Below are 15,124 nucleotides of genomic sequence, written 5' to 3'. Positions count from 1 at the left end.
GTGGGATGAGTTGCTGAGGATGGGCGGGAGAAGGGGGACGCTAGTACACAAAAGACAATTTCCGGCTCAAATTTCCTTACCAAGGCTCTCTGAGAGGAACCTTTGGGGGTGGGGGGAACGATCAGTCCAAAAGGACTAGGGGTGTGTGTGTGTGTGTGTGTGTGTGTGTGTGTGTGTGTGTGTGTGTTTGAGTCCAAGGGGGCAGCGAGGGTGTCCACTCTATGTCTGAGTACCAGTCTCCACATCTTGGTGGGTCTTTCGGAGCGGGGCAGGCCGGGCTGAGGCTGCTGGGGGACGCCTCCTAGATCCTAGCCCAGGACATCCTGCACTGCGGCAGCCACAGCAACAGGCTCGCCCCCAGACAAAGGGGCCGGCTCGGCGGGGCGGACTCGCGCAGCCGGGGAGCGCGCGCTCGGCGCAGGGGGTCCTGACGGCCGGAGGGCGCAGCGCACACCCCGCGAGGGCCGAGTCCGCGGCGCTCGGGAGACCCGGCACCGGGGCGCATACCCCGCCCGGCCTGGCGCGGCGCCGGCGCCGGGCTTCCATTCAGTCTTTGACCCTCCGTCCCCACCCTGCCCCCCCGCAGGCCGCACGCACCACTGTAACCGCTTCCCAGGCGGCCGCCGCTGCTTATCGGGCTGGCGGGCGGAGAGCGCGGCGCGGCGGGGCCGGCGGCATGGCTGTGTCCTGGAGGAGCTGGCTGGCCAACGAAGGGGTTAAACACCTCTGCCTGGTAGGATGGCGGGCGAGGCTCTCCCGGCGTTTTGTCTCTGGGACAGCGATTTTGATTCATTCTCTGAGCGAGCGCGGGTGGGGAGCTGGAAGTTTTGCCTCTAACGCAAACATTCTCAACTAACAAAAACTTTCTGCCGGGAATACCTGGAGGTAATAACCATCCGCTTCCTCCCTTCCCCCAAGTGCTGGGCAAATTTCCTACACTTTTGATGGGAGAGCGGATGTGGAGGAAGGGAGAAGAGATCGCTGTTAGTGAACACAGATTCTTCCTTAACCATTTAAACATCTCCCCCCACCTTTTGCTCTTTTTCCAGATTGCTTCTGTTGGTTTTATTTTATACAGCAAAGTCCTATTTTTCATTATCTATTGTTCATACAATTGATATTTTTGAAGTTTAACAACATGAAACGCCCGGGACATGGTGATGTCGCTCATTTCTTAGTCTCATTTTGTCCTGCAAGGGGATAACTGCGATCTTTAGGAGACCTGTTTGCATCCCAGATGCTTAATCTCAGGTGTGCAGGGGCTGAGTGAGGTCAGATAGGTTTTCCTCTGAGTGGTTTTCAGCTTGCTGGTCGATTGAGAATGCTCTCCAAAGCCTTTCCTATTCTGATGTTTTTTATGACTTTAAAACTCATATTATTTAGCATGGATTGCGATAGTTATGACTTAAGATTTTTATGATATGTTTAGAAAATGAAGTGAGTCTGGGAAAGACCATCTTCTGATTCAGGCCTTTAGGAATGTCTACCATGCACTCACACAGCTGGGTCAATTCCCTGAGAAATACTGAAGAAGCTGAAGCCTTCAAGGGTCAGATACTTTGTTGGAAAATAACGCTTGCTAATGTGAAGGCAATTTAAGAATGCCAGACTGAAGAGGCTCAATAAAAGTTTGTTGAATAAAACTGAATGATAGTGAACTTTGGTTCGGAATTGCCCTACATAGAACCCTTTTCCAAACTTCTGAATATCATAGACAAATAAAATTTCAAAAAGCAAAAACTAAATGGAAACCAACACAGACTATGCACATTTTACTGCTAGTAAGGACAATGTTTTAAATGAAAAACAAACAAATAAACAAAAATACCATTGCGGTGCTCATTAAAGAAAATTTACTTTTAACACAAAAATAACTGTAAGAAATACTGATTACCTTCAGCTTCTACAGAAACTCATTACCTTTCCTCCCCCCTCTCTCTCTCCCCTCTCTGATTATTTTTCATTATTTTATCCTCAGATCTGTAAGATAGGTAGGCCCATTCCTGCCTTCGTCCTAATTTTATACACGAGGAATTTGAAGCACATGGACAGTAACAGGTTTGCCCAAGGTCTCGGAGGCATTAAGTAGTAGATTCCCAGAGGCCAATACCCACGCTCCTCCTCTATACCATGGAGCCATTGTTGAACTAGAATTTCCCTGCGTTCTGAGCTGTAAAACTTTAGACCCCAAATGGAGCCGTGGTTGGCAACTCCCCCCAATAATCTGAGGAGTGTAGGAATTCACCATTGTGCTGCTAAGACAGTACACATTCTCAAAGGACGGGCTTGTCTATTATTTATATTATTTGTCTTTTTGTTGTGTGGCATTTCCTGAATGCAGCCATTAACAGAATAATTCCTGGATGTTTGCGTTATTTTATTGTTCTTAAAGTTTTAAATAGAAGTGTCCCAAGAGGCCAAAAAAATTATCTTAACACCTGCCTGCGTGTTTCTGGTTGCACCCTCAAACAGCTTTGAAATGCTAAGGAAATAAGATTGGACTTCTTTCCTAGTCTCACTTCACTTTCTAAACATATCATAAGAATCTTAAGCTGTAACTATTGCAATCCATGTTAAATAATATGAGTTTTAGAGTCATAAAAAACATCAGAATAGGAAAGGCTTTGGAGAGCATTATAACTTCCATTTAATTTGTTAGAGAGGAGATTGAAACCCTTTTCTCAGCCCTTTGAGCTCACCAGCCTCCCCCATCAACCCCTACCCCTGGGCCATTGCACAGCCTGATAGCCTGTATTTATATATTTTTTTCATGAGTTTATTTGATTAATGTCTATTTCTCTCATAAAATGTGAACTCCCCAAAGGCAGGTACATTTCTGTTTCTGCTCATTCTTATTTCCCTGGGCTTGAAACATGAGTAGGTTCTCAGTAATTATTTTGAGTGAAAGAAATGAAAGCCTGGAGGGGAATAAATTTCCCAACTTCTCGTCCAATAATACTTTGTTGCAATGACTAATTGAGGTTCCATTGAAAGTACTGTGTCCAATGAATGTACTTGAGGTGTCCATTCATCAGGTAATGTTTATTTTTAATTTTTTTCTCTCACCCTTCGAATGATTTAGCTTATCTGGCTGTCCCTGAATGTCCTGCTTTTCTGGAAAACCTTCCTGCTGTATAACCAAGGGCCAGAGTATCACTACCTCCACCAGATGTTGGGGGTAAGTGGGACTTGGTTGACCTGTGGAATGGCTTTAATGTGGGCAGACATGCTACAAAGCTTGGTCAGTTTTTACATTCATTAAAGAAACACTGGGAGGGTTGTTCATTTCAGAAACATTTGTTACTTTCTAAAGTGGTCAAGTTTTCATGATTTATTATTTACCCCAGTACAAGTTAAAACGAGTGACTCTTTTAAGAGCCAAAGATAGTATCTTCTAAAGTGAACTGTTGGGCTAGTAGTATCTGAGAAAAGTGCTACTCCTTGCCAGGTGCAAAGTGTCCTGAGGTCTCCTTCACTTGGAGGACCAACCCATGACAGGATTTTAATTTTTACTAATCAAGACTTCAGCCCGCCCATCAACTTGCAGAGAATTTCTGCACTGTTTCCTTTTACTGTCAGTTCTCACAAAGTATGTGTCTAAGGCGGTTATTCACTTCTGGGCATTTCTCAGTGGCTTGCCCTAGGTTAACGGCTGCTTATGGTTCCAGTGCTCTGGTCTAATAGGAGAACGATATTGTGCAAAACTTTGCTCTGATTTATCTCAGGTCGATATTTTTCTTTTCTCCATTCCATGATGTTTCTGTTCTTATTCCTCCTCTCCTTCCCCTTCCTACTTGTCTCCTGAACAAAAGGCAGTGGCACTGAGGACATCTTACTTTGTACAATACAAGGAGACAGCTTTTTCTAAGCAAAAGCACAAAATATAGAATATTGAAAAATCTTAGGGCATCTGAAAAAGCAGATTTTGTCATTCCTTTTCATTGGGGGAGAAAATACATTCTAAATAGGAGATGCATTGTTTTTTTCATGGTTTAATGACTGTTTAAAATTCTGATTAGTTCAGATGAATTTAGTGGAGCCAGCCTTCCATTTCCTGCTTTACAGTTATAGATCTCATTTATCTTTAAACCTTAGCTCCTATAGTAGTGCTTGACACATGTTAAGACTGCAATAAATTGAGGCTGAATTAATTGGTTTATATTTCATTTTATACAGTAAGGTACTATCTTCAATATCTGTTGTTCACACAGTTGATATTTTTAAAGTTTAACAACTGTTTTTTTAAAGAATTTTTTTTAGAGCTGTTTAAAGTTCACAGTAAAATTGAGGGGAAGGCACAGAGATTTCCCATGTGTTCTCCTATCCCCACACATGCATAACCTCTCCCATTATCAACCTTCCACACCAGAGTGATACATTTGTTACAATTTGATGACCTACATTGACACATCATAATCACCCAACATCTGTATTTTCACCTGATGGATTGATAAACATAGATTAAACTCAAAGATTAAACTCATTTTATTGCAGATTCCTAAATCTGAACATTTCTTTCTTTTGTCCAACCAACCTGAAATCCAGCCATCCAGAAAACTGTCATGAAACCTTTACTTTTCAAATGGGCACATAGAGAGTAACACCTCCCCTTTGCCCTCAGGTTGCTTACAATCTAATGGAAACTCCAACCACTAATTCAGTAAACAAGTTAAGAAAAAATTTTCTCTAAGGAACACAGGAAGGTTTACTGGCCTATCATGTTACTTTGTTTCCTAAACATTCCCCCTTAGGTATAAATTAGCAAACATGAGGTTTTTCAGTGGGAGCTATATCTATTATATAACTTATGAACAACTTGGAGAAAACTCTTGAGAGTTACGATGGTAAAATTTGCCTTTAAAAAATGGTAAATCTTGATCAGGACGTAGTTGTAATAATATAAAATCTAAGCCTAGACAACTTGGAATGTCATAATTGAACTTTGGATTTCAGCTCTATGACATTGTATAAGCTAAAATGATAACTTATTTAAAAATTAATTGTGTTGGAAACCAACAAGTTAATTTTTTATGAGTTTGGATGCTGTGTAACAGCTTCAAATTAATTTTGGTGACAAGTCAGATACGAAGAATACACACACACACACACATATACAACCCAACTAATTAAAAAAATATATGTTTCACCTCTCTCTACCTCATCCCACTTCAGTGGTTTTGTTTGAATAATATTACAGGCTAGTGAGGTTCAATGGTGAGGCCTACAGAATAGCTGGCACATAGTAGGGGCTCAATAAATATTAATCAGTTGAATGAAGACAAAAATGATAAAAAGGACTCGATGGAAGATTATGAGTAAAAAATGCAAGGGGCAGAATGAAGGAGAGAAAGGTCCTTGTAAGTTAGTTTTCATGGAAACATAAGAATGATCATAGTGAGTTGACCCTTAACCCATCAAGTCAGGAGTCAACATTTTATGAAGCGTCATAGTGGAAAGGAATAGTTTTTCTTCTTAGCATCATGGCGAAGGAAGAAAGACGACTTACAAGCGTCTCACTTTTCAGTAATCACCTATCTGAATTTTCTAGTCATTAATTTATCTACACCATTTGGAATAGATATCATCCATACTTTTACTGAAAAAGGAACTCTATCTATAGTTTGACTATTTGTTTAATGAAGGAGTATTTTATTTGTACTTGGCTTATCTTTTCTAATCTTTTGATGATTGTGGCATTGTTGCATAGTATAAGAATTTGCAGGCATTTTTCAAATTGCAAAGAAATACAGTATAACGATGAGATAAATTAATTTTAAAATAAGTATTGCAGGCTCCCATGTTTTACATGTTTAATAACTATGTGTTATGAACTTAATGCCTTAGAGCAGTTTTTCTTAGAGCCTACCAAACACTCACAAGAACGTGGTCCCACCATGATAGAACTGTGGAAATCCTGAAAAGGACATACGTACTCTGATATTATAAGTCTCTTTTAGGTAAATTTTAAGTTCATAAAAATTATGATGGTATTTCTGGAAATGAATTTGATTGCTACCACTTTAAAACACAAATGGAAACGGTACTTCCATATGTTGAACATTTTGGTAATAGCCTTTAGTCTAAGGTTGCTGTTATTCATCTGTAAAATGTAAAGTAATAATAAAGTTGTGCTAGTCTTATAGGAATAAAGGGTCCACAGGGTATAGCTCATTTGCAGGAAGACATAGACATTCAGAAGCAGTAAATTCTTTGTAGTGGTCTGAAATCTCTGCTTTCTATTGAAAGATGATTTATTCAACTCTTTATTTATACTGATGATATACTAGTCACTTTACAAATGCTGTGTTTGAGCTAGGAAACTATTCTTCCCATTTGCACCTGGGAAAGTATTGGCTGAGGAATCTGAATGAATGATTTGATCAGGTTCCTTTGCGTGGTCAGTGTCAAAGCTAGGATTTGAATGCAGTGCTCTCTGGCCTTTTGCTTTTCCCTCATACTACACAGATTTTCTTTTTATTTATTTAATTTTTTTTTCACATCTTTATTGGAGTATAATTGCTTTACAATGGTGTGTTAGTTTCTGCTCTACAACAAAATGAATCAGTTATATATATACATATGTTCCCAATCTTCCCTCTTGCGTCTCCCTCCCTCCCACCCTCCCTATCCCACCCCTCCAGGTGATCACAAAGCACCGAGCTGATCTCCCTGTGCTATGCGGCTGCTTCCCACTAGCTATCTACCTTACGTTTGGTAGCTACACAGATTTTCTAAACCACTTCACTGGCCCATCTCAGATATTTATGTTACTGGTTAGTATTACTCTTTATCAGTGCTGCCCAATAGATATATAATGTGAGTCATATGTAATTTAAAATTTTCCAGTAGTAATTCAAAAAAGTAAGAAGCCAGTGGCATTTAACTTTAACAATATATTTTATTTAAAATAATATATCCAAAGTACTGTAATAGATTGAAGCATTCAACATGTGGTTAGTATTTTTTAAAACTATTACTGAGATATTTTACATTATTTTTGCCTGTTCTTGAAATACAGTGTATATTTTACACTTATATACATCACAATTCAGTCACTAAATTTTCATCAGAAATACTTGACCTGTGTTTAAATTTCATAAAATTTTACAGATGAAAAAGTGGATTCACATACCCAAGTTGTTCCAAACATATTTAAAGATTTTCCTGTAACACAAATGAATATCAGCTTTTAAATTTGAATTAAGGGACTCACCTGGCAGTCCAGTGATTAAGACTTCGTCTTCCAATGCAGGGGATGCGGGTTCAATCCCTGGTCAGGGAGCTAAGATACCACATGCCTGGCAGCCGAAACACCAAAGCATAAAACAGAAGCAGTATTGTAACAAATTCAATAAAGACTTTAAAAATCGTCCATATGAAAAAAATCTTCAAAAAAAATTTAAATTAATGAAATCAATGAACCTAAAAATTCAGTTCTTTTGTGGCCCTAGATACATTTCACATGCTCAATAGCCATGTGTGGTTAGTGGGTACCATTTTGGACAGTATATGTGTTGGCTGTGGTGGGGGGAGATTTTCCTACCTTCATGGCCAAATGCATTTATCGTTTTGCTTTAAGGCAAGCCACTAGTCACCAATCAGCCCAATAAAAAGACATCAGCATATGGGTAGTCCTCTTGTTCGCTCTCTCCTGAACAGGAGTTAATATTGGGTAGGAAGTTGTGCACTCTAGTTATTGGCATATAACTATAAAAATATCTCTGACGTCTCCCATATCTTCCTAGCTTTCTGGGGTGGGAGACTTTGAGAATGAAGGTAAAATTCAGAACTGGAGTATCCATTTTTATTACTAGTAGCCTTGGTGACTGTTCTCAGACCAAAATTAAGGGTTAAGGGAAAAGAAGATCTTAAATGATGGAAGATAAAATAATGTTGGGATTTAATATGTCTTAGTAGGAGTTTTCAGCAGAATTGTTTTTTCCCAGACTAGGCTGACCCAGGCCTGGAGGCAACATGGTCACGGCTGGTTTATGCCTGAGTTAATGTGCTAATCAGACTGTGCACTTCCTAGGAGATGTTTAATTATGACATGCTGTGAATATTGGAATCTTAAAATTAGCTAAGGGGGAAAAAAAAGTGTTTTGAGGAAAGCCAAAACAAACACCCAAACAAACAAACCAAACAATAACTTTCCTCACCTTCCCATAACAATGTTTTAAACGAAGGACTCCATTGATTACTTAAGTTGAAATCTGTCTTGATTTATTTATTTTCAAAGAATGGAAAATGTATTTAGTACTTTAATAGCAAATACTAATGTGTTGTGACAGACTCTGAGAAATTTAGTTTCCTAAATTTTTTGAAATGTTGGGGCAATTTAACTCAGGATACTATCTATAGTATAGAAGCCTTCATATTCATGTTCACCTATTTCTGAGTTCTATTTCTGACATTTTAACCATTAAAGGATATAATTTAATTGATATAAACATTTTAATTTGCAAAGAGAATGCATTTTATGGTACCAGATTCAATTAGTCTTTGTTTTATATATTTCTCCCCAAAGCTAATATTTGGGGAAAAAAACCTAGTTTTTCTCACGGTGCCATGATGAGAATTTAATTTTTTTTTTTTTTTGCTTCATCTCACGATTATTATTTTAGATCTGCTACATGGTCATGAGGATCTTTTCTTTCTTGTTTTTAAACTCTTATTGAGATACCTATGTTGATTGGTATCTCAGTAAGAAGTTGTGAAGAAGAAAGTTGTGAGCATTGAGGTTTTTTCTAATCTTACAATGATGATCTTTCTTTGGTCAATCATTATGCTTCAAATGATTTAGAAACATTAACAATTTATCCTCTCAAGAGTCCTAAGACTTGTATCATAATTAACATTTTTCAGAGACAGAAGTCTGATGTCATGTGAGTTTCTTAAGGTTGGAGATTGGAGTCTCTGGACAAACAGACCTAGGATTTTAAGTCATCGTTGGTTTTACAGCTGGCCTAGGCAGCTTTAATTCTGCTGAGAAGGAGTATATGCCTCCTGTTTGCCTCCTGTCATTTTCAGAAAAGGCTTGATCATTAACTCTTTCCTTCTATTGCACAGAATATTGTGGTTTCAATTCAGAGGATGCTTTTAAATAAGTTGGTTTTGTTTGCTTATTTGTGTTTATTCTTAACATTCTGCTATTGAAAACAATTTACTTCTTGTTTATTGACTGGTGAAATGAGTTACATTACATTGATGCAATCATTATGTACTTAATCCATTTACAATAGAGACTCATAATTTTACACTTGAAAGAGAGCTTTGTAATCTTTACTTAGATTTCTTCCTCATTTTCCCAAATAGAAAAATGAGGTTGAAGTGATTTGCTCATTATTACTCACTCGATTAGTGGCTTGGTCACTATCCTGGTTCATTGCTCCTCTCAGTCCAATATTCAGCCTGTTGTAATTAACAACTCTATAGATATATGCAAGACACATTAAATGCCATACTCTGTAGACCACTAGTTTTTCATCTTATGTGAAATGATATTTAAAGAAGTTTAGCAATTCAAGAAGTTATGAAAAATTATTGATTTACACCCAAGATAACATATATTTCCAGTATTATAGTTGTTTTTGACAAATTGTTAAAGATTATGAGATTTATTTTTATTTAAATTTTTTCTGATTCCATGATGTTTGGCAGAATTTTAGTACAATGATTAACTTCTTTGTTATATTCACCTAAATACCCAATGTATAATTCTCTTTTATCAATACCATCCAAAATAGCATAGAATTGGAATTTGGAATTAATTTCTTAGATTTTCAAATCTACTTCCTTCATTTCCTTATTAATAGTATCAATAGCAGGTTGCATTCATTGAGGGCTAAGTACCAGGTATTACTCTAAGAGCTTTGCTTGGGTTAATTTATTTAATCTTTTCATCCATCCTATGGAGCAGATATTTTTAATTCTTAATTTTCCAGCTAAGAAATTGATTTAAAGAAGCTCTGTAACTTGCTAGTGAGTGACAGAGCCAGATCTCTAGCCCAAACATCCTGATTCTAGAACTTGTCCTCTTAACCATTGGGCTCTTCTGCCTCTAGGCAACATTAGTATTACTGTAGGCTGAACCATATGGAATTGTCATTTTGATAGAACAAAAATAATCCAAGGGCTTCCCTGGTGGCGCAGTGGTTGAGAGTCTGCCTGCCGATGCAGGGGACACGGGTTCGTGCCCCGGTCCGGGAAGATCCCACATTCCGCGGAGTGGCTGGGCCCGTGAGCCATGGCCGCTGAGCCTGCGTGTCTGGAGCCTGTGCTCCGCAACGGGAGAGGCCACAACAGTGAGAGGCCCGCGTACCGCCAAAAAAAAGAAAAATCCAATATCAGCCATTGATGTAATTCAACCTAATAACAACTATAACCATTTGTTAATCACATATTATGTACCAGACACAGTTAGTTCTTTGCTCTTTTATAATCTCATTTAATCCTTACATATTTAATTTAATCCTTATAATAACCCTGGAGGATAAGAATGATCACTTTACAGAACTGAGAAACAGATTCTGAGTGGTTAGGTAACTTCCCCCAGGTCACATAACTAATAACTGGAGAAGCCCAATTTGAGCCCACATTTGTCTCACACTAAGACCACACCCTCAATCACGCTGCTCCTCCAGGGAGGTTCTGAGACACAGAGGGTTAGAGCCTGGAATTTTCTTATCCAAGGTTCTTATGCATCCCACCACAGTGGCTCTGGGTAAGATTGTTTGTATGTATGTTTGTGTGTTTTTGTATTAATAAGATAAGAATATAGTGTATAGATTATTCTTAAACGTGAAGCAGAGTCATATACCTCATCCTAACTGATTCCTACTGCATTAATTTGCTCAGGCTTCCATAACAAAGGACCATAGACTGGGTAGCTTTAACAACAGAAATTTATTTCCTCATAATCCTGGAGGCTGTATGCTTTTTCCTAGGGATCACCCAGGCTGAGGGAATGAAGCTTGTAGAACTGCAGAATGTTATAGGCACCTTAGGTATTGTTCTAGTTCATTCATCTCATTCGATAGACAGATTTAGTATTGGGAAATGCCTTCTTTATGGCCTCAGTGCAAAGTTGAATGTGGACAGTAGGTCTTCAAACTCTAGTCAGTGTTTCTAGTTCATCATGCTAAGCATTGTGTTGATCATAAAATTGACTTTAAAAATGCCTAGGTAATTCTGTGGAGGAAAATCAATCATCCTTAATTCCTTATTGACAAGGTCATGAGCTTTGGAGCTATATGGATATGAGTTTGAACCCTGGCTCAGGCATTTATCTCCCTTTATGATTTTGGCAAATTACTTCTCTGAGACTAAGTTTAAGTCATCTTCCTCTTAGGTTAGTTGTGAAGATTCCCTGAGAAAATGCAAGTGAAATGTTTAGCACTTGGTGCATATGTGCTTAGCAAAAGATAGCATTACTATAAATATTAAGTACTATTATTTAGCATTAATGGTATTAATACTAATTAATAGTAAATAGTAATAGAAATTATTTATGCTTATCAATAAAAATATTAAAAGGAATTCAGAGAAATATAAAGATGGAAGGAATTTGCTGAGCACATGGCAGATGGCATTAAGACAGAGAGACTTTTCCTTTCATTTGATTGACCTCTGGCTGCCCCCCAATCCTTGTGGACAAAGGAAGCCTATCAGTTGCTATTTGTAATTGGCACAAAATTTGTAGCAACTTGGTTATGATTGCTGAGTGGAATTTTATCTTGAGGTAGAATGCATTTTATTCAGAAAAGCTTGTATTAATCTTCATTGAATTTTGGAGTCTTCAGCAGATAAACAGGGTAATAATGCCTATTTCACAAGATTACTGTGAACCTTAAAGACAATTAAAAGAAATAACCTCAATAATAGCTAGAGCCAACATTCACTGAAATGTTCTCATGGGCCAGACATGATAAATTCTTTATACATTCAGTGTCAGAGTCCTGACTAGTCTACAAGGTAGGTTCTATTACAAAAGAGGCAGCAAAAGCACAGAAATTATAAATAATTTGCTCATGGATTAAAGTACCTTGCACACAGCCTATGATGTAATGAGTTCCAAAAATGCCAGCTTTCCTCTTTCCTTCCCTTTTCTCTCATCCTTCATATTCATATACAGCAATTCACTTAACTGTTCTGTACTCCCATTAAAACAGGATGAAATGATCCCACTTATCTCAGAGTGTTGTACTGAGGATTAGGTATGACTTAACAGGCAACTACTTTGAAGAATTGAAAGCATCACAGATGTAAAAAATAATGGTTATTATTACATATTGTTTCTGTCTCTTATTCATTCCTCCCAGCTTTTAAGGCTCCAGCCATTGGTACTCTAACAGAGCTCCTTTGGGAGTCGTAAAGGACAGTTTGGACAAAGAAATGAGATTTCATTTTCATGACAGAAAAGCAACAAGTGGCCCTTAACATCTAATATGCTTTACTCCAGTACTGATTATTGAAGTGGGATCTTAAAGGTGTGACATGTTGTAATTAATAATTGCCAAGACATGAACTAAGAGACTTTAGTATAAGAGTAAATTACCTAGAGGCGGAGTGAGCCTACCTTACTTCTTAGTATCCATGTCTTAATGCAGCTTTGTGATGTGATAAATGTCGATGTAATAAATAGTCTTGTGAATGTAGTTTCTTTTCAGTTCTGGCCATGGGATTAAAGAAAAAATAGATAAAGAAGAAGATGGTTTTTCCATGATCAGTAGAATTTGTTTACATTTTTAGAAGCTGGAAAGTTGAATTTGACAATGACTCCTATCTATGGATAGAGGAATCCAACACATATTTTATAGGGAAAAGTTGCATGCTTTGATGATTTTCATGGATTTGGAAATTGTTAAAGTCTCCAGACACGTATCAGGAATACCAGAGGTCTGACATAGTTTAAGGCAAGAAGAGATGAATGATGTACACAAAGTGAAAGCATCTTATACAACTGAGATTTTAAAAAAATAGTTACATCAACACCAAGATAAATTTAAGAAATGATTTATGGCAAATGCCTTTCTGACTATAGTCATTTTTCCTATGATAATGTTATCAAATAGCCAATTTCAAATTTCAAGTAATTTTCTTTAATATAATCTTAGAATGCTCAGGTCCATTGGAAGGATCTGAAGTGGTAATGATCTAAACAAGTTTCTTCCCCCCCCCCCACTCCCACCCGGGGCTATACTTTTGGTTCTCTTTGTTGACTTCCATTCTCCCAGTATACCCTCTGTTATGCGCCTTTCAATTAGCATTTTATCCTGAGTGAACTCCCTATCACCCCACCTCATATAGGAACATGGATTTCAAGGATGCCCTAAGAAGAGACAGTTGTGGAGCAAGAAAATAAGAACTGTCTATTGAAAATACCGATGAGATAGGGTGATGAGAGAGTTTTTAGTTCTCACTGATTTTCCTTGGCCAAGTGACTTTTGTTAAGTTACTTTGAGCCTTTGAGCTTTGTTAATTCTCTTGGTTTGAAAAGCACAGGCTCCAAAGCACATTTGTAAAGTGCTTAGAGTTATGCAAACATAGGTGAAGATACATTTTTCTTTTCTTCTTTTTCCATAGCTCAGAATATCTAAAGGGAAAACCAAGCAAATGTCATCAGTGGTCTATACTAATGGATTCCAACTGGAAAAAAAAAATGACTCGTATTAAACCACAAGAATGTAGAACTTCAGTAAGGAAGTTCTTCTTTCACCCTAGAAATGGCATTTGTGGTTGGGCATTCTCCGTGTTAACGTTTGTTACCTACAATAGAATTTTCTGGGGTTAGGGCCTTAGCTTGGACTATGTAGAACCCATCATTGAACTGTTCAGTTATTTTGATCTTGTTTGTACATTTTTTAAAACTTAAGAGAGTGATAAATGCGTCAAATGAAAATCTTGGAAAAGTTTAGTTTCCTGGATCATAATGGATCTACAAGGTTTCCTTAATTTTGGTTTTTGCCTGAAGAAAACTAGTCTTAGACTTGGACTGGTTTTAAAGCTTGAGTGTGTCATGCTTAAAGAAGAAAATATACTTTGTTCAACCCACAAATTTTATATATATGAAATTTAATTTGTTCAAGTCTTGTGTGACATTCATTCTAATTCTTATCAAAACCAAGTGCCTGCTATTGCTTTTTCCTAGCACAGAGCAACTATTAGCTTAAATTTCAAATAAAAAGTAATATCGTAAAAATTTCAGAGTAGCAATGGCAAAAGTATAATGTAGTGAAAAGAACATGGATTTTGTGGACAAGTTGACCTAAGTTGAAACCTTGACTTTACCTCTCAATAACTGTATCTTTATTGAAATCTTCAAAACCTAGTTTCCTCAATTTTAAATTGAGAATTATATTATTAGATTGAACTACATGAAAATTTCAATATTGAAACATTTTGACATATAAAAATGGCAATTTGGCATAGTTTAACCTCATTTCTCTCTTTTAGGATTATTATTATTATTTTGAGGAGAGGATTAAGTAAGATGAAAAAGAAATGAGTGTGAAGACTACAGATTGTGTTACTTCCCTTCTTTCTTATGGCAAGTTATAGTAGACCAATTCATAACAATGCTAGACTCATTTCTTTTGGGAAACACTGTTGAAGTTAAGAATGCTTTGATATTGCAATCTCCTTGTAAATGTTTGCTAATGACTAAAAGTTTCCAGTAACTAAGAGAAGTGTTAATGCCTAATTTTGTGCAATGTATAAATTCTGAAGTATTTAAAAAGATAGCTTGCAAATTACATTATACATTTTTTCTTCATTATGGTTTCAGAAATATTTAAGCTCACAATTAATTGCTTTTCAACTGGCAGTAGTTTTCAAATTTTAGCTCCAAATTTCTTGGCCTTTTTTAAACTTTGCATCAAGCAAACCAAAGTTTGAGGTTCACATGAAGAGAACAAATTTTATAGGACACTAGCAGTGAATCCTCTCTGTAAAAACAAAGGAGTTAAAAAACTATGTTTCTGATGTTAGGTGCAGAGTGTTTAAACATGTACCTCAGTTCACAGCACACTGTCTTCATGGGTCTGGGCAAGGCCCCTGTTTGCTTTCTTCACCATTTATTTGGCAATTTTTTTTTTTTTTTTGCGGTACGCGGGCCTCTCACTGT

General features: G+C 37.3%; 1 protein-coding gene across 2 annotated transcripts in view; it reads left to right on the top strand.

Annotated features, from left to right (window-relative positions):
• Positions 1–443: 443 nt before the first annotated feature.
• Positions 444–15,124, top strand: part of NOX4 (NADPH oxidase 4) — a 145,376-nt gene continuing 130,695 nt past the window's right edge. Inside the window, exons 1-2 of one of the 2 annotated variants that reach the window (XM_007463779.1) lie at positions 444–733; positions 3,083–3,178. In XM_007463779.1, the coding sequence (XP_007463841.1) occupies positions 677–733; positions 3,083–3,178 (153 nt within the window). In that variant the 5' untranslated portion in view covers positions 444–676. The remainder of the gene's footprint in view (positions 734–3,082; positions 3,179–15,124) is intronic. The other variant, XM_007463780.1, reaches the window with a different exon arrangement.

The sequence above is a fragment of the Lipotes vexillifer genome, unplaced genomic scaffold (genome assembly GCF_000442215.2).
Source record: "Lipotes vexillifer unplaced genomic scaffold, Lipotes_vexillifer_v1.1 scaffold1304, whole genome shotgun sequence".
Classification (NCBI taxonomy): Eukaryota; Metazoa; Chordata; class Mammalia; order Artiodactyla; family Lipotidae; genus Lipotes; species Lipotes vexillifer.
The sequence above is the reverse complement of the archived record's forward strand: the minus strand, read 5'-3'. Positions and strand labels throughout refer to the sequence as shown.